We start from the raw sequence: 27,963 nt of genomic DNA, 5'->3' as shown, positions 1-27,963 counted from the left end.
CATATTTGCAGTGCTATGCAAAACAAAGGAAGAATTGGTTTAAGTATTGTAATATGCATTATTTGTGACAGGTATAAGAGTTTAGAGATTTAATTTCACTTGACCAAATACAACAATTGCATGTATTATGTTTATGTTTTAGTGTAATGTTTTGCACTTTACCTGTTTAATCATAATGGCCAATTTTAATCAGGTTAAAATTATCCCTTACAGAAACAATGTAACACTTTACACAATGATTTTCTTTTTTATCATTTCCAAAACTAAAGTTTAATTACAGTGACCGGTTTATTAATGACACCATATGAATAAAGCCCTTTAATAGGGTATTTTCAGCACTTTTCTTATCTACTAGTGGAAAGTAAATGCAATACGTTATAATCCAGCACGAGATCACTGAGGGCGGGATCACATGGTTGCTTGAGCCTGTGGTGCACAACCCCCTAATGAAAAAAAAGAAAACCGGGTGAATGTGCTGCAGTGTCATTCTTTTATTTTATTATTAATCTGACTGAGACGCAAGAAGATCCTTGCTGAAGCTGACAGGGTAATACAGCTACTTATTATCTTCTGCACAGAAATCAGATAAGCAAGGATGTGTTATAACTTATGTAATCATAATAAGATTAGAATTAACTATTTAATGTTTTTAGGATAAAACTGGTATCACTTGTACCTCAACACCCAATTTACCCGTGTTGCTTTATCTAATTTCATTAAGATTTTACAAAACTTTTTTACATTGGTGATCCAAATTAGTTGATTTCCCACCGTATCACAGTTGTGCCCACACTGCTCTTTACACACAGACGTCCCCAATTCTTGAGTGTTATATAGATTATTTACTGTTGCATTTCTATTATATATATATATATATATATATATATATATATATATATATATATATATATATATATATATATATATATATATATATATAAAACATAAGACATCATTTGAAATGTTTTGTTTCCACCAATAGGGGGACATAACTTGTGGTTACATCACCGGTTTTGTGTTACCACGTCGATCTGCCGATTTCTTGAGGACAACACGCAGTGACACTTTATCATTTGAAGTAAGTTTTTTTTTTTTTTTGCCATGAATGAATGAAAGTAACACAATGCTATAATTTTCAATATGATCAGCGTTCGGTAGTTTAAATGTCACTAAATGATACTATATAATGCTTAAAATACTTTGTAAATGTATTGCAGTCAGTGATCTCGTGACCTTGGGTGCTATTAGCTTGGAACTTGATACTTGCAAGAATGTTATCAGCTGTACTGTTACAAGTTTAGAGGACGTTTTTAATGTAGGGGAGTAGTAGCAAGTAGGTTAAACTATTTATTAAATAAAGTGTATTTCATTTGCAAATGCTACAAAGGTTACAGGATATTCAGCGAAAAGGTTCAGTTCTCAGTGGGGACTGATATTTTCTATTGATCTTCTATCTTGGTCAATCAAACTGACAGGTCGGGTGGATGTCTAAATTATTGAAAGGTTGACAGATGGCATATTATCGTCCACAGTCTACTGTAGTGGAAACGGTAAATGCATTGTTGTAAATAGATACAGTATCGTGTATGTTGTATCGGTGCTTTGTAAAAAGCATCGACGCGTGACTGACAGTTATACAAGAACAAAATGTAACCCTCTGTCATTTCCGCCCGTTTTCAGATACATTTTACAATAACAATAATGAAACTGGTACAATTAGGTTTAGGACAACCAGCAGAAATAGAGTTTAGTAGCGTTTTCACTGCAATAAAAACGATATTTCGTCATTGACTATGGAGGGCGAGGGGGTAGGAGGAGGAGGGGCATAGAATACAAGCATGTATAAAGTATTTGTATGCCCGGCCTTGTGAATCGGACTACTTGTTATCAGCTGACAGACTGCTGTATAAACAACTACGTGTTTCTTCTCTAAACTGTTATTCATGCTAGATGTTGTTATAATTTGTCTTTTAAAATATGTTCTAGTCTTTAATCCAACTTCCAGTGTTTAAAATAAATACAGTATCTACTGCTTTGTAGCATGCTATATATATTAACCAGTTCCAAAGTTTTAGTGACTGTGTCATATTTGTAGTTGTGATATAAATACCTCATAGTCTCCAGCTGGTTTTCAGCTAAATTGAGCATTGTGGTGGAATGGGCAAGTTTCTCTAAAGCATCATTATCCATGCTCATGCAGGTAGTACTATCGGTGCCAACTGGTTGCCATTATCATTAAACAACTTTTATAAACATTGATGTTTGCATTTGATAAGCAGCTCCTGGAAGTTGACGTTTTCTGGGCACCCTTCATTACTCCCTATAAATATCCTCATAGCATAATAATGGTTCTGACCAGCATGTAAGGGAGGTGTGCTCTATTTAAACACTGGGTCATTTATCTGAGCTGGAGAAGCAACAAACCCTTTGAGCTGGGACTCTTGTTGACGTTTGTTGCTTTCAGGTAGCTGCCCAGCATAGTAGCGAAAGCATATTTAGACTGTTTTCTTTTAAAGGGTAAAATTGTAATGTAAACACTGCAGCAGCATGTAGCTCAGTCAGCAGTCAACGGTTCATTCGAGCATGTGAAATATTTCACCATTATTGAAAAATAATGTATATATATATATAAAGATTTTTTTTTACCCCGGTTTTCTCCCCAATTTAGTATGCCAAATTATTATCTGTATCCTCGGCTCACCGCTCGCAACCCCGCCGCCAAGTCGGGAAACGGCGGCTGGAGCACGTGTCCTCCGAAACGTGCTCCTGCCAAGCCGTCATTTTTCGCACAAGATCCACAGCGATGCCACCAGATCTATAGTGCCATTGGACAACACAGATCTGGTGGTTCCACTGCAGAACCACAGGCGCCCTATCGGCCACAGGGGTCGCTGGTGCACGGTGATCCGTGGATTCCCCTGCCGACCTAAGCCCTCCCTACCCGGGCAGCTCTTGGCCAATTGTGTGCTGCCCCTAGGAACTCCCGGTCATGGTCGGCTGTGACATGGCCTGGATTCAAACTTGCGATCTCCAGGCTATAGGGCACATCCTGCACTCTGCACGGAGCGCCTTTACTGGATGCGCCATTCAGGAGCCCAATATATAAAGATGTTGAGATGCTGTGTAACAGCAGGTGACTTGTTTGGTGGTGTGGGAAAGGGTAGATGCAGTAGCCTGTTTTAGAGAGGGGATTTTAAAGAATGTTACTGGATGTGCTGTAGTAACAAACAGGTGTACACACTCCATAAAGAAAACTAGGCCTACTGCCAAAATATATGTTTTTAATGCTTTGATATTTCTTTCTTTGAAGACCAAAGATGGCATGGCTACTCCTTGGTGTGGTGGTGTTAATTCACGGGGCTGTGCAGTGTGAAGACATCTTCGAACAAGATCTGGATCCTGAAGTTAACATGAACATTGTAAGTCACACCATGTTTTTTTGTTTACTGACATACTTTTTCTGTAGCCGGTAGGAAGCCTTGTGTTGTCAGAGTTAAAACCCAAGACTTGATGATAATACAGAAAATGCAACAAGCTAGAAAATTGTTCTTATAATGAAAAACTGTCAGCATTGAAACACTACACAAACATTTTAATTAATATTTTAGCTGAATACTACGAAAAGCAGCGTACAGGGTCACTATAAAGTTAGTTACCCAGTTTGCAATGCTGCTGTGGAAAAAAAATATGAAAGACTGCATGGAATCTTATTGATGGAACCAATATACAAGACAAATAGAGCCCATATGTGCTTTATAGGATTCAGCTACTAGGCTTTTTATGACCCATGATATATTCTTGGAACAGGGCAATTCCATGAAAAACAGTACAAAATAGTTGGGGGAAATAAAAGTTAAGTTTCTGCAAAAACAGTTATGAATCATATAAAACAAAGTCAGTGGATGACATCATTTAGATTTCTATGCTTCTTGTTTGGTCATGTGACCTGGCAGCCATTTTGGAAAATTGTATAGTATACCCTTAGACCATCCAGAAGTATCTGTAAACAAGTTAACATTTCATGAGAAGCAAATGGTTGATTTATATAGTGGACTAAGTAAGGTAAGCTTACATACTATTTTATATTTTATATTTGTCAATTTTTGGTAAATATTTTACAATAAAAAGTGCACATGGCAATGTTATGTCAGTTACAAATTAATATATAACAGGTCTTGTACTAAATACAAGATTTTTGTGATTACTTTAAGTTCTCATACATGTGAACCCTTATCTGTTTCCAATATTTGCTTATTGGACACATGGATATATATATATATATATATATATATCACTTAAAAAACCTGTAACTGACGTAACTATACTAGAAATTAACTGACGTGAAATTCTAAGCACTGCATTAGTCATTTTTAAAAGAACACTTAAACATTTAAAAAGTTTACCAAATTGATTCTGTGTACTTAAGTGTTTAAGATGCCAACCAGAGAGCAATGTTTTAAAAGGAAATCTAACAGCCCTCCTTTTTTGCTTTTAGATTAAAGTTGTAAAATGTCTCCAATATCTGCAGCCGATAGAATGCGTGCTTATAGTGCAAGGACGTCAGAAGAGAAAAAAGTAGAGATAAAGCAGAGGAACAGAGAGCAGCAGAAATTATGCAGGGACAAGTGGAGTAATATAAGAAGAAAAGGGAAGCAGAAAAGACCAAAGAAAGAATGAGAAAGTACAGGAAAAACCTTTAAAAATTACTTGAACCAGAAGTTAATTGTTTGACAAACTCACCATCTATGCAGTCACTAGGGAAGGTAGTAAGTCAAGTAAACTGGGCACTTCCAAAAAGAGCCCCAGAAAGAAAAGTGTAGTGGTAAAGAAACCAGCAACTAAATTTGGTTTGGCTCTGGTAGATAAGCAAGCTTCTAAAAAAAGACCTGAGGTTGATGAAACAGAACGACAGGTTTGTACTTTTTGTGAGAGTGATTCTGTGTCCTGTCAACTGCCAGGACGAAAAGACTGTGCTGCGATCAGAAATGAAGATGGCACAAAAAAGAGAATGCAGAAAAAGTGCTCATGATGTCTATTCTTGAAGCTCACCGCCTCTTCAAGAATGAATATCCTGATGTGAAAATCTAAGTTTGCAGCATTGCGTCCTGTGTACGTTCAACCTATCTGTGAGAAAGACCATAATGTCTGCTGCTGTTGTTATCATGAGAGCACAAAGATGCTACTAGATGGTTTGAAAAAAGTTTGACAAAATATCCCCAATGGTAATCTCCTAGTCAGTGGGTCAGTTTGCAACTGGCAGATGAAATGCTACCTTGGCCAGTGTGAAACATGCCTCGATCTTGATAGTTATATTGATCAGGTAATACAAGGAAATGATATTGAAGATACAATTGTACACTACTACCAATGGATTGCTAACAATAAAAAATAACTGCTTGAGTCAACATTACACAATGCCAAAGTAGAGCTCAAAACTCAGCTAACCATTTTGCATCGCAACAGTTTTATTACCAAGGTGCAACTTCACCAAATTAAGACACTGAAGATGAATTTAAATGAATGTGAAGCTGTACTGCAGGAAGATTTCTCAGAAAACGCCACTATAGAGCAGCAAGATGAAATAATGTCAGCTCACTGGATAACAGAAGGAGTGACTCTGTTTACAGCAGTTCTCACAACTCAAACTGGTACTACTTCTTATGTTGTGATCAGTGATGAACTGCAGCATGACAAATTTGCAATAATTTGCTAGCCAACATCTCTAACATGCACATCTTTTCTGATGGTGCTGCTAGCCAGTTTAAAAACAGATTAATCTTGTCCACCCTTACCATGCCGAGCAGTGTACACTGTAGTCTGCATCAAGTTGATTGGAGCTTTTTTGCCACAGCACATGGTAAAGGGCCAGTTGATGGTGTTGGAGGTACAGTAAAGTGTGCAGTTTGGAGGCGCATTCTGCAAAAGCATGCTGTTGTCAACACAGCAGAAGAATCTGCTAAGGTGGCAAAAGAAGCATGCCCAAATGTCTGCATCATTTATATTGAAAAGGATGTGGTAAAGAAGGCGCAAGATGAATGGGCAAACAGATGGGAAGAGAACTGTCCAAAGAAAATCCCAGACACGCACAGCATTCACTATGCTAGAAAATGTATCAACACTGAACTTGAGGTCAGCTCAGTAGGTCCATTTCTGGAAGAAATTAAACCTGACTGGAAAATGGTCAGTGTGTTTGGCATTGTGGAGCAAGCAACAGCAAATTAAGACAAAACAGCTGTGGCAGAGAATCCATTGAAAATAATTGAATTGGCAATAAATGAGTACTGCATTGTTATGTATGAAGCCAAGTGTTACCTTGGCATAGTTAAAGAAGCCATGACAGCCCCCCCCCCCCCCCCCCCAGATGCGTGTCAGTGTTTTGTATACATGCAAAGGTGGCTGGAAGTGGCCTAGGCAAAGGGATGTATTGTGGCACCCTGCTTCATCTGTTCTCAAAAGGATTGATGCACCTGTACCTGTGAATACCTGGGGAGTATATCCCTTTCAAGAAAACATAACAACTTCTGCAGATACTTCAGCTTGCATGGTATTGACATCCATGTATTTTTCAGAATGGTTACATCAGTTACGTCATTTTTGGGGTTTTGGTGGAGGGCAGAATAGGAGTGGTGCAAACTGTTTCCTTTCATTTGAGCACCATACACTGTTAATTATTTTGTGCAGTTCTACATATATAGTTTCCTCTTTATTTTGGAAGGACTTGAATGAATTTAAAGACTTATTTTGTTAATGTCAATTTTATGTTATGCCAGTTACCAAATAAAATGTTTTTGTTTTAAAGTTATTTACTAATTATTTCAAATTTCTTATTTACTTGAATATATATATATATATATATATATATATATATATATATATATATATATATATATATATATATATATTCAAGTAAATAAGAAATTAGAAATAATTAGTAGAAATAATATATATACCAGTCAAAAGTTTGAGTACACTTGCTGGAAACTAGGTTTTTTTCATAATTGACAATGTTTTACATCGTATATGTTTCTGTAAATGCTTGAAAATGAAAACACATGTTACAATATACAAAACAAAGCATAAGGAGTATCAAAGCAATGTTCAAGAAAATTGAAAATTGTCTCTAAATCTTGGATTCCTCAAAATAGCCACCCTTTGCCTTAATAACAGCCTCACAAACACGAGGCATTCGGTTAAAAAGTTTCAGCAGGAAATCACCCGACATGTCTTCCCAGCTCTTCTGCAGCAATTCCCAGAGATGTAGAGCACTTGTGGGTAGCTTTGCTTTGACTCTTCTGTCCAGTTCGTCCCATACAAGTTCTATGGGATTGAGGTCTGGAGATTAGGCAGGCCAGGTCATTAGATTGAGTTGTCCTTCACTTTCCTTCTTCGCCAGATAGTTCTTGCACAACTTTGAGGTGTGTTTCGGGTCATTATCTTGGTGAAGAATGAAGGACTGACCAACTAGCCGTAATCCTGATGGAATGGCATGCCTCTGAAGTATGCTATGATAGCCGTGCTGGTTGAGCTTACCATGGACTTGGTAAAGATCAACAACTCTGTCACCGGCAAAGCAACCCCCAGACCATGACACTGCCTCCTCCATGCTTGACAATGGGAACCACACATGCAGAACTCATGCGCTCACCCTCTCTGTGTCTTACAAATACTCGGCGGTTAGACCCAAATATTTCAAATTTTGACTCATCGGTCCATTAGACCAACTTCCACTCCTCAAACGTCCATTTTTGTGTTTTTTTGCCCAGGCAAGTCTCTTCCTCTTATTCTGCACTCTTAACAATGGTTTCTTTGCAGCGATTCTTCCAGTTAGGCCAGCTTCACGCAATCTCCTCTGAACAGTTGATGTTGAAATATCTGTACTTCTAGTAGCATTTAGATGAGCTTGTATTTCAGGGGCAGTTAATCGCCGGTTTCGCAGACTTGTGACTCGAATGAACTTGTTCTCTGATTCTGAGGTCACCCTTGGCCTGCCTGATCTTGTTCGGTCCTCATGAGTGCCAGTTTCTTCAAATCGTTTGATGGTCTTGGCCACAGCAGTTACAGACACTTGCAAAGTTCTTGCGATTTGTCTTAAAGATTGACCTTCATTACTTAAAGTAATTTTTTCTTTGCTTAACTGAGCATATTTTGCCATTTTCTGCTCCCTTACATTCAGGAATGACAAACTTGTGCCTATGCTACATATATTTATAGTAATCATGGACCCTCGCCTGTTAACAATAATTGGTGACAAAAGGTAAATTAGGTAACATGCTAGTTAACTCAGAGAACATCTAACAAAGACACTTATACTTAGGCCAGTGTTCTAACACCATGTTATATACATTTCAGACTTTTAACTGACTTGGGCTTCAGACTGAAATCCCCTTGCTTTGGGTGACCATTTCATTGAAATTGACAAGATTTACATTTTCATTTAAAAATAAAATTTTTGAATGCAATTCACTTATGATTATCAGCTTATATAAGTACACGTATCATATAATGAAATATTAAGTGTTTATAGACAAGTTTATACAGTTAAAAGCATAGATAATCATGAAAAACCTGGTTTCAAGGAGGTGTACTCAAACTTTTGACTGGTACTGTATATATATATATATATATATATATATATATATATATATATATATATACACACACACACACACATGCTAAGTTTATCCATTGGTAAAACTAGCAGTTTGGCCAGTCTCCCTTTAGGTAGTACTGTTTGAGAGCAAGAAACACTACATTTCTGCTCTAAAAGTTACGTCAGTTACAATGAAATTGCCCAAATAGATTGGCCAGCTGACTTCACATTTATTTAATACTAATATTTAATAAATGTTGAAATCTATATTAAGATCATGACCTTTATTTCTATCAAAAGAAGAGGAAGTCCAATATATTTTGGGTATGTGAGTAATGAATGTTGATTCTCACGACTGCAATCATTATTGTCGCAAGACCGGATCTGTTGCACAGGCTGTTGTAATAAAAGGAACTTAAATGTTCATGTTGAAATCGAACGTGCTGTGACATAATGTAGCCTTATAAAGTTTAAGGTTTTTTTTTTTTTTTGAATGTATAAGTCCACTGTACTGAAATGCAATTTAATCATGTTGAAACTGGTGTTTGATTGAATTATTTCAGTTTTCTGTTAATCACATGATACGTTGATATGTGCAGAAAATATGATTTGCATTATCTGCACAGTACGTTCCCTGTTGTGCAGGCTTCCTGCGTTCAATCCAGGTCGATCACAACCACAAATAATAACACTCTTTGTCAACATCCCTGCAATGGATGGTGGGAATGTTTTTAGAACTGTGGTCATCTTCTGGGATTCACACCACTACTTATCGTCTGTGTTTGTATGAGTTGTTTCTCAATATCCTTTTTATTTTTTAAATAAGAACATTTTGGTCAGGCTCTAACCTCCAGAACCCTGGACAAAAGGATGGCATGGTCATTGCAACATGATCTCACTTGCAGCAAGCTGTAGCACTGAGGTCCTCTTGAGGTAGCAAGCTGTCATTGCATTAAAAGCATTTGAGCATTTTAATTCAATCTGTGAAGGGAGAAATTATAGCTGTAGTGTCCCACGATCACGTTCAACCTGACACCTTCTTGCCTCAAAACAGTTATATTCCTGCAGCATTTTAAAGTTATACATAGCATCTTCCTGCTCTGATATAACTCAGGAAATTTAACACAAATTTAAATAAAGGGATCACATTTTCCCCATGGTATTTTTGCTTACCAGTACTGATAATATTGTATCGTTAATGTTACTTTGTGCTGAAAGAGTTAAAGACTGTATGCAAAAAAAAAAAAATCTAACAAATGGGCCACTAAACTTTTAAACTACAATTTTCAGTGTTATTTGATCTTGAACTTTATGAACTTAAAGCAACATACATTTCACGTTCAAGCATAAATTTGATGTATATTAGAAACTAAACCATATGTTATTCTGTTTCCACACTCTGGTCTAAAGATATGACTTTTTCAAAAAAAATGTAACCGTTTTCACAGAGAGATCATTTCCTTTTCCTACATCTGCAAATAATGATAGTTCTCACAAAGAAAATTGAAGAAAGGAACTGTGCTGTGGGGAGTTCTGCTTTAATGGCAAACATCTTGTGTTTTTTTTCCTTGTGCGTCCTGTGACATCTCAGCACAAGACATACTGTAACTGCATGTGATGAACGGGCTTACAGTTAGTCCTAGTGTTTCGAAATACAACATCAGACATGGATCTTAATACTGCCAGCCACTAAAGGGACACTTTACATATTAAAAAGTAAAAAAAAAAAAAAGAACGAAAGAAAATTGTGATGATGTGAAGTATCCCTGTATATTAGACCCACTAGTGTTTTTCCTTGGGAGTTATTTGTTGACCCCTTTATTAAAAGTGGAAAGAGGTATTAACATGGAAACTATATAATCATAATATTCATATTTGTCTGCATTACAGTCTATATTTATAGATTACATTAATGTTCTTTTTTTGTTGTTTAAACCAGATGCTTAATGGCACATTTTACATAAATGTGTATGTCTTGTCTAGAGCTGCAGTAATTTGTTTTTACATTTCTTATAACCCTTTACTAACAATCTGTATAGGCTCTTTTCTTTCTTCAGATAAGTCTGTTTGGCCAGTTAATGTCTGTGACACATTCCCACAAGTTTTTCAAAGCAGTCAGCTTTTTAAGTTGTAAAGTGGACATTTAGATTCAGTAGGATTTTTACACAGATGCTACATATTTTGGTTAGAGCTATTAGATTTAATAATTCATATTATTTTTTATTTTTTTAGTAAGTAAATCCTAGCACATTTTCACACACAACCGTTCACTGTTGATTTAGCCTGTCAACGGTGGTACATCAGCAACTGATGGAAATTACAGTAGATGTTGAACCGGTGGATTTTTCCCTAAGTGGAACAGCCACATTGATGCCCCAAAGGGACTGAGAAATTGCAGTAAATTTAATAATTTATGGACAGACTGCACACCACTTTTCTATCTTGTGGGATTTATAGTTTTGGGATTGGATACTTCATAACCAGAACTTGGGGGAGGAAGAGATTTTTACCTGTGGGGTTAAGACAGTTAATTCATTTTGAACTACCATGATGTAAAAAGGTAGTATATAATCTAGACTTCATTATTTCACTTGCACTCTCCAGTATTGTACAAGTACTGTAACATTATGTTTAAAATAAATAAATATTGTAAATCATATGCCCTTTGCTTGATGGATATTCCAAATCTAGGGGTATTTGTTGACAAAGTAGTGGCATACAATTTATATTTTCAGACACAATGCAGTAGGGTCATTACACCTGAAGCTTAAGGGGGATGTCTTGAACTCAAACATCAATTCATTATTTTTTGTTGGAAAGTCTTGAAACAAGCTTTAAAATTACACTTATTTGTGTAGGCCCCACATAGAGGAAAATTAGGTTAAAGTTAATCAAAGCAGGCATTTTTACCACCTTCACACATGTTCTCAGCATGTGAGGTATTAGTTACACAGCTCATCTCTTGCAGGCACACACCAACACTGGATATGTTGTTTACAGTATGTATCCTCAACGCCTCCCCTGAATTTGGTCCACCAGAGATACTGGAATGACCCAGTATCTGTGGTCTAAAGATAATGTAATTCATTGGCTAAGCATATTCCATTCTGAATCAGCCTGCTAACTTGTTGTCCATTCCTCTTAAAATGCTAATGAAATGATTTCTCTTTGCATTCTGCAGAGTCAGATTATTTCCCATTGGGGGTATCCGACTAAGGAACACGAAGTAGTCACTGAGGACGGCTATATCCTGAGCGTTAACAGAATCCCATATGGAATAAAAAACAAGGGATCCAAAGGTACGAGTAAGACAATCAGCCTGTATTGCAGCTGGCTTCACAGTGCTAGTCAGGATCTGTGAAACCAGCTGTTAATATATATTGCCTGGTTCAGTGAATGGGGAATCGGTGGCTGTGATTTACCAGTCGTATTTTTATGACAAATGGAATACAGTTTGTAATTTACAAACTAGCAGGTCACGACACATGTTATGCTCATGATGGGCTACTTTGTATGTGTAATAAGATCAAATGATCATTAGCGATGGACTGATAGGTTAAAAGGCAAAACTATAAGATAGGGGGAGCATGTATTCATACCAACTATATGTCATTATTGAAGAACCATTTAGTGGATTTCAAGTAGGCACTACGTAGTGTGTGTGTGTATATAGATTGTAAGAAAAATAAACTATAAAGACACAAGTAGTGAAAAAACTGTTGTGTACTTTACTGAATTCAATAACATGATCATGTATGCCTCCTGATATCTAAATATCCTTTTCAAGGAAGATGACCCTGTGTCAATGAGATCCGGCAACTCTGATCTTTCTCATTGTGATTTGAAATTCCTGTAGGGAATCGAAATTACATTATTAGAGTTCTGAAGGCCAGCTTAATTAATTGAGTCTCATTCCTTGAGACACCAAACTAGACATTGGCCTTGTTCCTGTTTAAATGTACAGTGTACAGTTGGATGGTAAATGAATCTGAGCAGGGAGCTGACACACCACATATTGCCTCTGAAGAATTACACTAGCGCTCATTTATAATCAATTTATAAGGATCACTGAAAATCTACAGCCGAGTACAGTAACAAACCCAATGTTATTGCAGGTCTAAGTTAAAAGCATGATCTTGGTAAAACACTAAAAATAGTTTATATACATTTAAGCGTACCACAGTTTCTGTACTGTTTACTGTGCTTTTCCCATGTCTATACTATGAATGTTCTATGCTTTAATATGGATTATTATACTTTTTGTTGACACAACAATATGCTGCCTTTAAAGACAATCCTTAGAAAGTCCAAATCAGGCACAATATGTGTATTTGGTTTACCCTTGCATTGAAGCCTTAAGCATACTCCTACACTTTGATTAAGCAAAGCTGTTGATTTATGTGTCATTCCTATCTCGGCCCCCTCACAAATATCACCAATGACATTAGTCAGCTCCTGCTGTGATAAAATGAATCACTTTAGAGCTGTAACACCATGAGGCTGGAGTAGATAATATGCAGATAATCAGGTAGTTGACCTGGGTAGAGCTTTGCATTAAATTAGTTAGGACATTTACAGTCAACTTGTATCTGGGTTTGAGAACCTAGTTAAAAGCAAACAAAGAGACGTGGAAGTCAGTTGAGCTTTATTTTACTGATTTATTGTCTACCTCAGTTCAAACACAGGTTAAACTCATGTTTGGGGGGTCGGAATGTACTCTCCTGGGCCCCTTTCTATTTTCATAGGCATGAACACCACCAGAAGTGATTGAGATTTGGAACCAAGCCACTTTCTTATCGTCAGATTAGGTCACCTGCCAGCCCTCAAAAACAAACGCCTATAAGCTATGATGGCAAGCGGACCTGTGTGATTTTGCCTGTGTAGGGTGTATAAAAATTGCTTTCGCTGGTAAAAAACAAACAAACAAAAAAAAAAACATAACTCTTCTTACTACTGTAAAAGACTGCATAATGGACAGGTTTAAAGGGCAAGTAGCTTCAAAAGTAATTCTAATTCCTTTTTACACTACCTTACTATTTTATTGTCTTGGACTCTTACTTCAGTGCTGAGTTATTATATATATTTTTTCTATATCTGACTTTACCTTTGAATTTGATTTAAGATTGTGTGGAGAATCCTAAGTAGTGGGTCTGAACAGCCTTCCTCATTCCATTCAAATCATGTTACAATCATGTTTCGAGTTTGCCAGCCCAAACTATTCTCTGATTATTATTATAATAATAATAACTTTAATTTGATATTGCACCATTCACACCAAGGTGTCTAAGGGTGCTGATTTTGAGGAAAACAATAATAGCTCTACACTGGAGCAATATAACCCATAACCACTCGGAGTGATTGCAAACACGATAAAATCGTAAAGGAACTATAACACAAGAAATTAACATTAACATGCACTGGTACGTTTTGTAATTATTGAACCATATTACTTAGAAATAGAAATGATGTGGAATCTGATCCACACTTGTCTGCCTCGTTTTCTTTCTGTTATTGAAGTAATGAAAAAAACACATTTCTAATCTCATTTGGGAAACAGATCAAACAAAAACAAATTCCAGGGCAGATTACTAGCCTCTATCGCCCATTCTACTCAATGAAAATGAACTCCAATTAATCTGAATATGAATACCTTAGCTGTGCATAAATCCTGGAGGTGTATCCCTGAGCCGCTGGGTAATGTTAGCTTTGTCATTTCATTTTGTTCATTTTGAACCTTCCCAGGAAAATCTAATCAGGATGATTTGTGGTCTTTGCCATTAAAAATGTAGGCCTAGGGCTAACTTGAGTTTGGTAATCTCCAGTGAATTGTGGTTCATTCGATTTCTTTAGTTCAGTTAGGGTGAGAAAGGGCAGTTTGCTCAGGCAATATACATTTGAACACGAACCGCACAAACCTCTCCCTGCATTCCTGTCATATTCAGCAGTGTGGAGTAGTGGTTAGGGCTCTGGACTCCTGACCGGAGGGTCGTGGGTTCAGTCCCAGGTGGGGGACACTGCTGCTGTACCCTTGAGCAAGGTACTTTACCTAGATTGCGCCAGTAAAAACCCAACTGTATAAATGGGTAATTGTATGTAAAAATAATGTGTAAAAGATAATGTAATTGTATGTAAAAATAATGTGACATCTTGTAACAATTGTAAGTCGCCCTGGATAAGGGTGTCTGCTAAGAAATAAATAGTAATAAATAATAATAACTCAGTCTTTACCAAACTCCCTTTTTTAAAACTAGATTTTTTTTAAGACAAACGTACAAGGATATACAGTATATTGGAGGTGCAAATTGTCAAACAATTTTACATGTACATACAGTAGATGTAGGTCATGCTAATTTACTTGATCATGGTACCTCATGATATTGCAAAACATGTGTCATACATTGTTGTAGGTTTTTTAATGATTTTCTATTTTTTTCGTAAGTTGTACACTGTAACAAAAATATTGGTGGTGTTCATAGGAAACCACAGTTAGATTCCAACACAAATTCCAACACATGTAGAGCTACAGTACTCCGTGTGGTAATCAAAAGTAGAGCACACATTCGGTTTCTGATTATAGTGATGAAGGCATCAGAGAAGAAAAAAATCTGAAATATTAAAAGCTCTCTTGAGAACTGTCATTTGTGTGTGTGGCTCTAAAGCAGAGTTTTTCACCCCCTGGTTTTGAGACGGATTTAAGATTGAAACTAGATGGCCAGTTAGCTCCCTCTGTTGGTAGGAAGTAGACATTTGTATTGTTTGAAGTTCTGATTTTTAAAGGTGTTCCATGTGTTTTTAAATGGTTTAACATGGTCGTTTTTTTTTTTTATTGATTTATTAAATGTGTACTTCAGAATGAATGCATCCATAATTGACCTGCTATCAAGCCCTTGATGAAAATATTAGCTCTCTAGGTGTTTCCGATAAAATGTTCTCAGTATAACAAAATAAAATAAAAATAAAAAACACTGCCTTTTTAAACCTGTTTTGTTTCCCATGCTAAAACAGAGAACATTATAACACACATTGTAGCAAATGTGTTTAGTATTTTATTTTCTATATATTTTGTTTGTAGAGCCGAGGCCTGTGGCATTCCTCCAGCATGGTCTGCTGGCAGCCGGGAGCAACTGGATCACCAACCTGCCCAACTCCAGCCTGGCTTTCATCCTGGCCGACGCTGGCTACGATGTGTGGATTGGCAACAGCCGGGGCAACACCTGGTCCAGGAAACACGTGACGCTGAGCCCAGACGAGGATGCATACTGGGCTTTCAGGTAATGAGGCAAAAGCACTGCTATCCAGGAACCCTGCGGCTGCAATTACATCTGCAGATTTTTTTAGTAAACAACTCTGTGTAAAAGTGGACTGTCTAACACAAAGGCCTCAATAATGACAGTGGTTGTTAGTTTTAAAGCATAGAAGGCCTTGTTCAAATAACTAACACAAAAGCCTGATATTTAACAGTATGTGATGTGTAATGAATGTAAGTAATACATAAGTAAGCTGTACATTGACAGTGCAATTGTAAGTGTATATTTCACACTGTGAACATTTGTAAATTTTGAACTAAAAATAAGTAAATAATGGCCAAACCTTTCTTTTTTTTATCTAGCTTTGATGAAATGGCTAAGAAGGACCTCCCTGCAGTGATAAACTTCATTACCAAGAGTACAGGGCAGGAGCAGATCTACTATGTGGGGCACTCCCAGGGCACTACCATAGGTAAGTGGAACTGATGGTTGAGCAAAACATTCTGAAGATACCATGCCTGTCACCTGATAGTGACTTTCACAGGTAGATAAGTTACAGCCTTGACATGATATTACAATGAAAGCTGAATTGACTGAGGATAACAGTGAAGAACAGCACATTAGTAACTTTAAATCATCTAGAAAGCAATTTTTTCTATGCATGTTTGTAGATTTGCCATGTTTTCAATATATTACTATGTATTATTAGTGAAAAACGATATATTATTAGTGAAAACCGTGAATATATATATATATATATATATATATATATATATATATATATATATATATATATATATATATATATATATATTATGCTTGTCTTATGTACATATTATTATTTTTTTAAACACATCACAGCTTTTATAGCCTTCTCTACCATGCCAGAGCTGGCAAGCAAGATCAAGATGTTTTTTGCCCTGGCTCCTGTGGCTACAATTTCCTATTCTACAAGCCCCATGACAAAACTGTCCATTTTTCCAGAGTTTCTGGCCTGGGTAAGTCTTCACGCATCTTGCATACAAATTACTAGCAAGACTTTATGGGTCACATACTCAAAGCGTTTCCTCCATTCTTTAATTTACTCCTATTTTTGGGAAAAGAAAAAAAAAAATCATGTTAATATTACAAAATGAAAAACAAAACACCGTAAGAGCACTTAAAATAACTTGAAATATATGACTTGGTTGTTTTGGTTCTGGTGTTGTAAAATAAACAGGTGTTTTACCACTTTGAAAAAATAGGAGTTAATTAAAGACTGGAGTAAACGCTCTGAAAATATGGTTCATGGAGTTTACTAAGTTCTTAAGCTTTTACTGATTTTAATACAGTGCTCCCTCACTATAAGGCTCTCGGTTCTAATGCTCCTTGGATATAACACTCCTACAGCATGTCCCCCAATTCCCTATACTAGTGATGCATGCAATATTTCTACATTAAATACAGTACTGGTGTTGTTCAAACTATAAACAACTTCTCAGTCTAACTTCCGTTTCTGTCTCCCTTTTGATACAGTATCTAAAGTGAAGAAAATCTGCGCTGGCACTTTATAACACAGACATCTTATTCAGCATTCGTTTTGTAACTAAATAAATATTAGTCCTATTACGTGGTTATCTTTCCTAATGTATTTACTTTTGTGCTGCGAGAGGAGCTGCGGCTTTCTCTGAGAGACGAGACGCTTCAGCTTCACTTCAGCCCCGCTCCGGCAGCCGAACCTGGACTGAGCCCATTCCCTCTTCCCCTCGCCCGACCCGCTCTCCTTCTCACACTTGGTTTGCTTGTCTGTCGCTTCGAGCTGAACTCCTGACTGCCTATTTATAGTTTAAAAACTGATCATTAAAATGATACACAAGTGGGATATGTTACCTTTTTTTTGTTTTTGTTTTTGTAAAAAATATAGCGTTGATTACATTACTTTATGCATGGTTAATTCACGGAAAGTAAAATTTTTTGCTTCACTATATGTGCATTATAGAGAGGGAGTTATTTTATTTTGTATTTTAGTCAGATGTGTGTGTTGTTATGCGTCCTGTGGCGCCCCCCCCCCCCATTTATAACGCTCTTCGGTTACAACGCTCATATTGTGCCCCCCCCGAGACCCGCGTTATAGCGAGGGAGCACTGTATATCTTTCAGACTGTGCTATTCCATATGTTTCTAATTTTGTTCTATCAGTCAGTAGGGTGCAGGGCCACCATGAACAACCAGGGCAGGCTCAACGTTATGCTCTTTGAGGCAGTTCCTAAAAGATCAGTAATGCCAACCAAACCCCTGCTGTCAGTTTTATTTAAATCTGCTGTCTGGCACGTCCTGAAAATTACTTGTAACATAATTGCATAAATGAATTAACCAATCACGTGACTGTCAGCCCATTTACAACTTTATTTTTTTGTCTGTTATTCTTACTATGCAAGCGCTGTAGATGTTAAATGCGCTATCCTCAAGGCAGTATTGTGTTCTGTTCTTCTCAATCCATAGGAGCTGTTTGGAAAGAAGGTGTTTTTCCCCCAGAGTACTTTGATTAAGTGGTTTGCTACTGGATTCTGTAGTCATGAGCGACTCGATGTCCTGTGTGGCAACATTTTCTTTGTCCTGTGTGGTTTTGACGAGAAAAACCTAAACATGGTAAGTGCAAACTTGCGAGGTTACAGGTGAACTTTGCTTTTCCAAAAATATTTGTTAGATCACGCATAAAATACACTGTTTTGGGTCCACTAATGTTGGGGCCAGCCACGTGTAGTGTCTCATAGATGTGGGCCATGCATTTCTAATGCAGCTTGTTTTGTTTTCTAGTCTCGTACCCCAGTGTACACGACACATTGTCCTGCTGGTACGTCTGTTAAGAACATGCTTCACTGGAGACAGGTACACTTTCCTTTAGATTCATAGGATTCTTACAGCACTTGCAGTCTAAGCTTCTGTTGAATGCATTTTAGGTGCTATGTGAATTTACTTTTTAAAATCTTTTTATGGCTAATCTTAAAGGGGTAGTTTATATTATAAACAATGTAGTAAAATATAATTTCTAACCTGTTTTATATGCTGGTTATGTTTGTTTCTGCTTCAATAATTAGTTGTAATGCATACTAACTATTCTATTGCTTTGCAAAGATTCTTCAAAACTAATTCTTCTGAAGTGAGGTGGGGAAGCATATTAGTGTTGCACTGTGTAGTTAAGCCCACAGGAGAAGCATTGTGTAATGAAGCCTGTGCAACACAGAAGTTTCCCCACCTCTTCAGAAAATTAAATTGGCCTTAAGGAGAACTAAGCTTTGGGTGTTATTTTACGGTCCAACAACAATTTAATCTATAACTTCAAGCAGACACTTCTAAACCTTTCAGTTCCAAAGATGGGGTACATTAATTACTATTATTAGAATACATTACTTTTTTTTGGTAGAAAAATTACTTTTACACAGTTAATAGGATAGAGAAGTCTTGTATTTAAACCCATGTGGAAAAATGGCACCACTGGGATTATTTTTACTTTGTTGTATCTATTGTGGCAATCTTAGTAGAATTAACTTGAACTAGCATTACTTTCAGTAATACCATAATACTAAATAAAATCACAAAAACGTAATTGTGGGGTGGTCGTTCAGTCCTCCAGACTCACCCTGACTATGTCTTGACAGCATATTGATTTATTTTTAAGATGGCCAAGTCTGGGAAACTTGCGGCATTTGACTATGGCTGGAGAGGAAACATGGCACATTATAACCAGGTAAACCAAATTAAAGCTAAATCTTAGGGTTGAGTTGTTGTATTCTCCACTGAAGAGGTTGAGTACTATAAGCTTACCACAGTGTGAATTAGAGAGGGAAGTTTAGTCCCCTAAATGGTAAATAAGGATCTTTTTATTTTATTGTGTTACATGTTCCCATGTGTTTCTACAACTGTTCGTGTAAGGTGTGTGTATTGTGTTAATTAATTTATTTATTTTTCATTTTGACCACTTTTTTCAACTTTTAAATTGCATTTCCTGCCTCAAGATGGCTTCACATGTACCCGCATGGACCTTTCAGAACTACATTTCCCATCATCCTCCTGCTCACATATGTAACTGAGGTGGATTTACCAGTGAGCAGGAGGATGATGGGAAATGTAGTTCTGAGAGGTCCAGGCGGGTACATGTGAAGCCATCTTGAGGCAGGGAATGCAATTTAAAAGTTGAAAAAAGTGGTCAAAATGTAAAAAAACAAAAAACTTAAAACAATACACACACCTTACGTAAACAGTTGTAGCAACACATGAGAACATGTAACACAATAAAATAAAAAGGTCCTTATGTTCCCTTTAATTCCTTCACTCCTTCAGTCAAGTCTAAAATGTACAATTTGTTTAACTGCTACTAAACGTTTAGCCATTCATTTATTTTTTTTAACTAAACTGAACAGGTAGCTTTCTTCTAGAACGTGTGGTACATTCTATATTGTTTCTTAAATGGGGAGTACTGTTTTAGCAACCTCGGGGTAGATGTACCAAGATGGGCCAGTCACAGAGCAAACATACCGCAATTTACATTTTTATTGCGACAATTTGCAAAGTATACATTTTGTCATATGTACTAAAAGAAAATATGTTCATGAAAAGAGCCGCAATATACATAATAAAATATTTGTTGTGTCTTCTTAGTGAGATCTCTAGCATACATTGCAAGAGTCGTGTGACATTGTTCAAATAAAATAGCGGGAGTTGAATTGTTGTGGTTTGCTGCAGCAGAGGGTGTCCGAAGGATAAAATCTATATATGCAAGGGTGCAAGAATCAAAATAACATAGTTTTTGTTAAATTTAAACGTCATCTATACAATGCATTCTGTTCCATATTCATTTTACCTATTTCAATACTGTAATATATATATATATATATATATATATATATATATATATATATATATATATATATATAATGAAAGGCAGTTTGATCCTATCAGATTCTAATAGTGGGGCCCCAACCTTTACCCCCCAAAAGCTTTTCATAATCATTATTTATTTCTTAGCAGACGCCTTCTTAGCAGATGCCTTATTTCTTAGCATCATACAGTAGCACCTTGCTAAACTGGACATTTTTGTCCGACATAAGGAGGTGTTAGGTTTAAAAACAATACAATAGAATCACACACACATACATTTATAGTTCTCAATGTATTTTAAATATAAATCATTGTGTGGAAATAACACTAATGTGTTTTGGGTAGGCTACACATTATATTATGTAAAAATATAAATCTGTACAGTAGGCCTATACAGTATACAGTACAGTAGTAAAATCAAATGAATACCTAGCGCACTTTCTTTTTACTTTAACCTACTGGTAACGCCAAATAAATCATGCTGCTGCATTGAACACATTGGTGTACAATGCGAATAAAAGATGATTTTAAATTGAAACTAAATGATTTGAGGGTTTTTTTTATTTTATTTTAATTATTATTATTTTTAACTTGGCCTGCTTAGTAGCCTAGACAATTAACACACAATAGATCATGGTCCTATATAGATGCTCAAAATGAGCTGGAGGGGTTAGTGGCACATGTGTGCAATCTATTGCTCCCAACACTCTGGGAAAGCCAGAAATGTCATAGAAATTTGTTTTCAAGGCTTGTAAGCACACCCTGACTTTAGTGAAAATTAGGTACCGGTACTTAGGTATAGGCCTACTGTACAGATGTAGATGATACATTATTTTTCAGTTGTTTGTACCAAACTCTGATGGAACAGAACTGGCAGTTCATCATAGGCTTCATAAACCACAAATTACCTTTTATCTCATCTTTTTCTTTCCAGTCAACTCCCCCGCTGTACTATATAAGGGACATGAAGGTCCCGACAGCCCTGTGGTATGGTGGACATGACACATTGGCAGACGCCAAAGATGTGGATGTGCTCCTGAAAAAGATCCCCAACCTGGTCTACCACAAGGACATCCCTCACTGGGAGCACCTGGACTTCATCTGGGGCCTGGACGCGCCAGAGCTCATGTACAATGAAATTGTTAAACTCATGAATCAGCATGCTTGAAGCCTTCGGGGACCAGAAACTAGGCCTTTTTGAAATGTTTCTTAATGGGTACGTTGTTATCCGAGCCAGATGTTTCCAAATACATTGATCCAAATCTAACTAAAACAAGACATCTTTCTGATGATCAAATTGAGGTGAAATTGAAGGGGGATAAAATGTGGTTGCATAAAACTGTTGAGAAAAGGCTTTTACCGGTGACTTTCTATGCAGTGATGTCATTCTGTTTAAAATGAGTGACTTAATTATTACAAGATCAACATACATTTAATAATATAATGCAGATCATTTAAAAAGTAACATTTAAACCATTAAGAAAAGTATGCCTTATGCTTAAGCTACTTTTTTTAAAGAAGACTCCTCTACAAGCAGAGATGAATAGAAAATATATTTTTAACTAATTTCAGACGAAGTAAGGTACAAATTTATCGTATCATATATACATATATAGAATAAAATAATTGTAATGGTTTAAATAGAATAAAATAATTGTTGTACGTAGGAGCGTTAAACTTTTGTTCTCAGTAATTTCTTACTAGTTTTAATTCACTAAATTTGTGTTCATTTTCTAAAATGTGCATTACACCATACACGTGTTATTGCCAATTTTCACTTTTTTAATTTTAAAAAGAGTAATGCAGTCTTATGTAAATTAGTTTGACTTATACATCATGATATATTTCCATTTATACCAGGCTGCAATTTGCACTATTTTTTGTGAATGGAAAATGGTAATGTCAAACAACTAGTATAAAAACAACTTAAGTAGACTTCTGAGAAACTTACCTTTCCTAAATGGTCTTGTTGTTAATGTAACATTGCCTTACAACCCTTTAATGCATGACATATTAAAAATAGCTGAAAAAACTGAAGTATTTTTGGGTGCAAAATGTTTTCAATTCTTTTTTTCCAAAACACTACCTCCTAGGCTATCCTGCAGTTGTTTTCCATATGTCCCCTTATATAGACTAGAATATATATATATGAGGTCACATGAAAAGGTTAATAAAATAGTGAAAATTGCACACTTAGTGTTGTTAATAGAAGACAAACTGCTTTTGTCAAATTTATAAATCTTTTCAAATTATTCCAAAAGAGCAGCATCTTACCAAAGATTGTATTAAATGTAGTGGTTTTTGTTTGCTGTGTATACAATTAATCTGTAATTTGAAAGCATCAACAGGATAGTTTAGGCTTGACTTAATGTCCTGTTGTAAGTAAAAATAATAATAATCTTTATATAGTGCCTTTCATAGTGGACCACCATCACAAAGCGCTTTACAAGATAAGAGACTAGGGTGTGTGAACTATGCATCAGCTGCAGAGTCATTTACAACAACGTCTCTCCCAAAAGATGGAGCACAAGGAGGTTAAGTAACTTGCTCAGGGTCACACAATGAGTCATTGGCTAAGCTGGGATTTGAACCAGGAACCTCCTGGACCACACAGCCTCAGCCTACCTCTGTAAAGCACTTTGTGATGATGGTCCACTACAAAAGGCGCTGTATAAAAGAGGCTTGACAAATGAGGTTCAATTCAAAGTTCAGGTCGTATACAATACATGCTGTCTTTTTAAATTGCACTGTATGCTGTTGTAATGGGACAAACCTTAATTAATTCTGATGTACATGACTGGACTTGAATAAAAACCCTTGAATTAATGGGCATTTGTAATTGTGTTTGTAAACACTGCAACATACCGTACAATTACTGGAGTACAGTAGTTGCAGCACATGGTGTGCTTTTTGGTATCCTCTACTAACATACTATGTATAATACAGACAGTTGTTCACTTGGACTAAAAACATTACTACTGACACGTGCAGTACTGAAACCTTTACCCCTAGTACTGAATCGTTTGTTCAGGTTATAATTCTGTTTTATGCAGTGATAACAATACTGTCCAGTGGTGTGTTTCCAAAGGGCTCCTATGGATTATTTTTACACCAGCATCATGGTACATTCCATGCAAGGCTCAATCTATTTGATTTAACCACTTAAACATTCAAACACTTACAGTACTTCTATCAAATACGTTTTTTCTTTTTTTTTTCTTTTTTTTTTTTTTTTTTTACAGTAACAACATCACTTAATATATAAACGTTTTTAATTCTAAAATGTAATAAATACTGTAACGGCTACTGATTTCATGTACAACAATTTAGATGCAGTACTGTATAATGTAATGAATTCAGGAAGACTGCACCAGTTGTGTTATGTACACCCTGAATAAGGGTTAGGAGCCGGTTGGGTCTGTGTTTTATCACACCAGAGCACAACCACTTCAAAGGGTCATGGTGTCCAGTAATAGCAACATTTTGTTTTAGTTTGTATTTATTTTGTTGAAAATGTGATTATATTTACTATGGGCTAAGAATGTGTTCAGTGTTGGAAATCATTACATGTCCAAGTCAAGATGATTTCTTCAGCATCTGGACAATCTTTGGAAATGTTAACCGCTCTGCAATATCCAGTTGAGACTATCCATCCTGCAAGAAAAAAAAAAAAAAGATACTATCAGAGTCAGGAACCTGTCTATCCTGCCAAGATCATCTTTAACCCCAGCATACACGTGGAAACATGTTTCTACAAAAACTGTCAGGAAACATTGTTGGGAAACTTTCACGCAGCATGTGATCATTCCTGGGGCACGCTCCAAAAATGAAGGAAAGCCTTACTGCACTAAGTGGTGCTGCACTTACAATTGCACTAAAACTTTGTAAAGTCATGTGGACAAGGGGAGTGGATTCTAAACTGGTTAAAGCAAAATGTTTCTTGAACCCTGGTCTACTCCGGGAAACATGTTTCCTTGTTTCCTCGTGTATGCAGGGCTTTATGGCAAGGAAAAGGCTCTACTGCCCAATTTAAATAAAATAATTTCCCCAGATAGATGACTTTCAAACAAATTAAGAAAGCTTTTTGTTGCTTTGTTTGATAGGCAATATTTTAATTTATCAAATTAGTATATTGTTAGATGTCCTAATAAATAATGTAGTATACCAGTATTGTCAAGTTCAAAGTAAATAACTAACTGCAGTCAGCGATTAATAAAATAACACTGTATACATGTTAGTGAGATGCAAAAAATTACCTGGTTCTTTATTGTAAGATCTGCAGTTTTTTTCCATCAGAAGAGGAACAATTTTTGTACTTCTCATTTTGCAAGCATAGTGAAGGGCTGTGTTGCCTTTCTGCAAAGGCATTTGTTTCTGTTCAGTAGAAGGTCGTATTTCAATTTATAACAGATGACTTTGATGCATCCACTAATATCACAGTTGCATTCAGTATTCTCCATTCTGAATGAACTAATGGATTAAAATACTATATACAGAGTATAATATAAAATATACACAGGCTTAAAACCCCAGACTCCAGACAGAGACACCTTGAACATTCCCTTTGGAGACTTCACTCGATATTAAAATGCTGTATATTTTACAGCAATGAGGAATTCCCCTGGATTGCATCAACTGTGTCTCCCTGCTTGATCTGTGCTTTAGTATCTCATTCAATCCAGGCAGTGGATAGAGTATAGTGACCAAATCCACCCATGGAATAAACATAATTCAATAAACACATGACAAAGAGAAATTTCAGTGTATAGCTCGCAGTATCAGGACCAGCCTGCCTTTGTCTGAGTATCAGGAGTTTTGTCTGCATGTTAGATACAGAGATATTTAGATGTCCCAGACAGACTGGCTGAGCCAGTATTCAAACTCATTTCCCTGTAAATCAGTATTATAAACATGCAGGGCCTAGAGCTAGTTTTAAATAGTACAAGCTACAGCGTCAGAGGGCAACGCAGCTCTGGGCAGCTTACAGGCAAGCCCGCAGGCGCCCAGCCATTCTACAGGTTACCCTGGTTGACCTAAGCCCTCCCCACCCGGGTAACGGTCAGCAGTGGAATAGCCTAGATTCAAACCGGCGACCTCCAGGCTATAGTGTGGAGTAGTGGTTAGGGCTCTGGACTCTTGACCAGAGGGTTGTGGGTTCAATCCCCGGTGGGGACACTGCTGTTGTACCCTTGAGCAAGGTACTTTACCTAAATTGCTCCAGTAAAAACCCAACTGTATAAATGGGTAATTGTATGTAAAATAATGTGATATCTTGTAATCGCCCTGGATAAGGGCGTCTGCTAAGAAATAAATATAGGGCGCATCCCCTCACAATAAACAGTTGTGGGACCAGCTTTAGGTGTTTAGTAATGACTTCATCTGGGCTTACAGCAGTTACAATTTTTACTGGAAATAAACCAGGCGCACCATTATAAAGAAGCCTATTAATAAAACAGGCATGAGGATCATTATTATCAGATAGTCCACATAAGAATATGTTTTCTGGATGGCGTAATGCAAACATGTCCTCTTTTTCTGCCAACAAAGAAATGAACAGTTAGTACAACATACACCTTTTAGCAATTAACCATCCTGTACTGTAGACACAAGGTTCAGTAGGGTAAGTATAAAGTGACAATGAAACTTTAGCACAAGCACCAAACAATGGGCTGGAAGGGTGGGGTTACAGAGGGTGCTGGAATTGATTCGAGGAGAGAGTCCATCGACAAGTTCACAGTTTAAAAGAAGAATGCTGTTTTCTCACCAAGACAGACCAAACTTTGACAAATGACACCCTTCTGTTCAGTTAGAAACGGTTTTGCACAGCCGTGTTTCAAAGTTGCCAAGTGATTTTATAATCACAGATTGGAATGCAGAGTAAATAAATCTGTGTTACAAAGATTGAAGGAGATACATAATGTGCTGTATTACCACTAAATCAACTAGAAGGAGGTCTGTATTATACCTGCATTGTTTGAAGCCGTTAACATGCTGTAGGCATGCATCTGTGCTGGGATTAATGAAAAAATAATGCAATTGCATCAATAAAAGGAAATCGCTTGGTCTATGAATAATTCAATCGAATTTGTCAAAGAACAGGGGGTTCATAAACGAAGCTTTTTGCGGCTGCAGGAAGCAATGCTATTTTGTTACTGAAAATCACATCTAAGTACATCTAATGGATACATTGATCTAAAGAGCAGTGGATCAATCTACTGCCTTGGTTTAGATCAGTGGTTCTCAACCTTTTTGCTTCTGAGGCCTTTCACTCAAATAAATTAATTGTTGCTTGTTTTTATATATTTCATGGTTGGTAATTAAAATGTCTCTGTAATTTGGAGGGTTTCAAACATTCAATGGACAGTACAAATTACACACTGCATTTTGAGGTATATCTCCACTTCCAGTACAAACAAAACCGAATGCTGTCTTCGTATTTCTTTAATTTTGCAGGGATGATAACGGCTTTATGTTTTTTTTACTCACAACACCACCTCCTCACTGTTCTCCAGCCCTTACAGTTGAACTTGTTGAAGGTAGTTCTTTATCATCATTCTATGGGTTCTGTTGTTTTGATGCTGATGGTAGAATTAAACATGTATCAATATCTGGTATTTATTGTGTGTGCTTCCAATGATTTTCCCTCTGCTTTGTAATCTGTCATGCTCCCACTGAAATAGCTCTATTACACCATAGTTAACCAGAGAATGTGTTATGTAACCTGAGAATGTGTTAATTTCTGCTCATGCTTATGACATGCTGAAGCTAATTGGTTTCAGCGTGTCATAACATGCAGGGAAAATAACACATTCACTGGTTTATTTTTGGAGGACCCCTTGAAAATTCCTCAAGGCCCCTAGGGGGCCGTGGACCCCCGGTTGAGAACCCCTGGTTTAGATAATATTAAGATAGGGCCCTTTGCTTGCAAGTTAGCGTTTTATGTCTGTAAGAAAAAGTAGTCCAACTTTTAATGATTTAAAACAACAGCCTTTTCACTAAAGATGCACCGGGAGATGTCTGATTTTTCCAACCTTTCAGCCTGACACAGTAACAAGAGTGTTAACTTATTTAACCTGCACAATACTTAAAGCCACTCAACTAGAACTGCTGGCACGTATGACTCGTCGTATAAAAGTGGATCTGCTCACTTCTGGAGTTCACACTTACAACCAAGACAGCCCAGGAACAGTAAACGCTTTAAAATGGACAGAAAAAAGGAATTTGAAAGTAATTGGACCACAGTCACGCTGAAGTGTGCAATGTTGGCAGT

At 36.7% G+C, this 27,963-nt stretch overlaps 1 protein-coding gene and 1 long non-coding RNA gene across 2 annotated transcripts; one reads left to right on the top strand and one right to left on the bottom strand.

The window, feature by feature from the left end:
- Positions 1-441: 441 nt before the first annotated feature.
- LOC117414642 (lysosomal acid lipase/cholesteryl ester hydrolase-like) lies at positions 442-23,519 on the top strand. The gene is made up of 11 exons (XM_034024399.3): positions 442-547; positions 983-1,078; positions 3,311-3,419; positions 11,772-11,889; positions 15,663-15,861; positions 16,200-16,309; positions 16,699-16,835; positions 18,318-18,464; positions 18,633-18,704; positions 19,495-19,563; positions 21,628-23,519. Exons 3-11 carry the CDS (start codon positions 3,318-3,320, stop codon positions 21,859-21,861), a joined length of 1,188 nt encoding a protein of 395 aa, XP_033880290.2. The 5' UTR covers positions 442-547; positions 983-1,078; positions 3,311-3,317; the 3' UTR covers positions 21,862-23,519.
- On the bottom strand, positions 22,943-27,963 carry LOC131737447 (uncharacterized). Its single transcript, XR_009329053.1, has 2 exons — positions 24,950-27,963; positions 22,943-24,347 (listed from the first exon to the last, which is right to left on the bottom strand). It is a non-coding gene; the product is annotated as an uncharacterized LOC131737447 (long non-coding RNA).

The sequence above is a fragment of the Acipenser ruthenus genome, chromosome 7, assembly GCF_902713425.1.
Source record: "Acipenser ruthenus chromosome 7, fAciRut3.2 maternal haplotype, whole genome shotgun sequence".
NCBI classification, from domain to species: Eukaryota; Metazoa; Chordata; class Actinopteri; order Acipenseriformes; family Acipenseridae; genus Acipenser; species Acipenser ruthenus.
This window is presented reverse-complemented; position numbering and strand designations above follow the sequence as displayed.

Bases quoted from the DNA above. Each gene is read 5' to 3' on its own strand.
- LOC117414642 (XM_034024399.3), top strand. From the start codon at position 3,318: ATGGCATGGCTACTCCTTGGTGTGGTGGTGTTAATTCACGGGGCTGTG. The intron at 16,310-16,698 runs GTAAGTGGAACT...AACACATCACAG, and splicing joins CTCCCAGGGCACTACCATAG to CTTTTATAGCCTTCTCTACC. The intron at 16,836-18,317 runs GTAAGTCTTCAC...CTCAATCCATAG, and splicing joins TTCCAGAGTTTCTGGCCTGG to GAGCTGTTTGGAAAGAAGGT.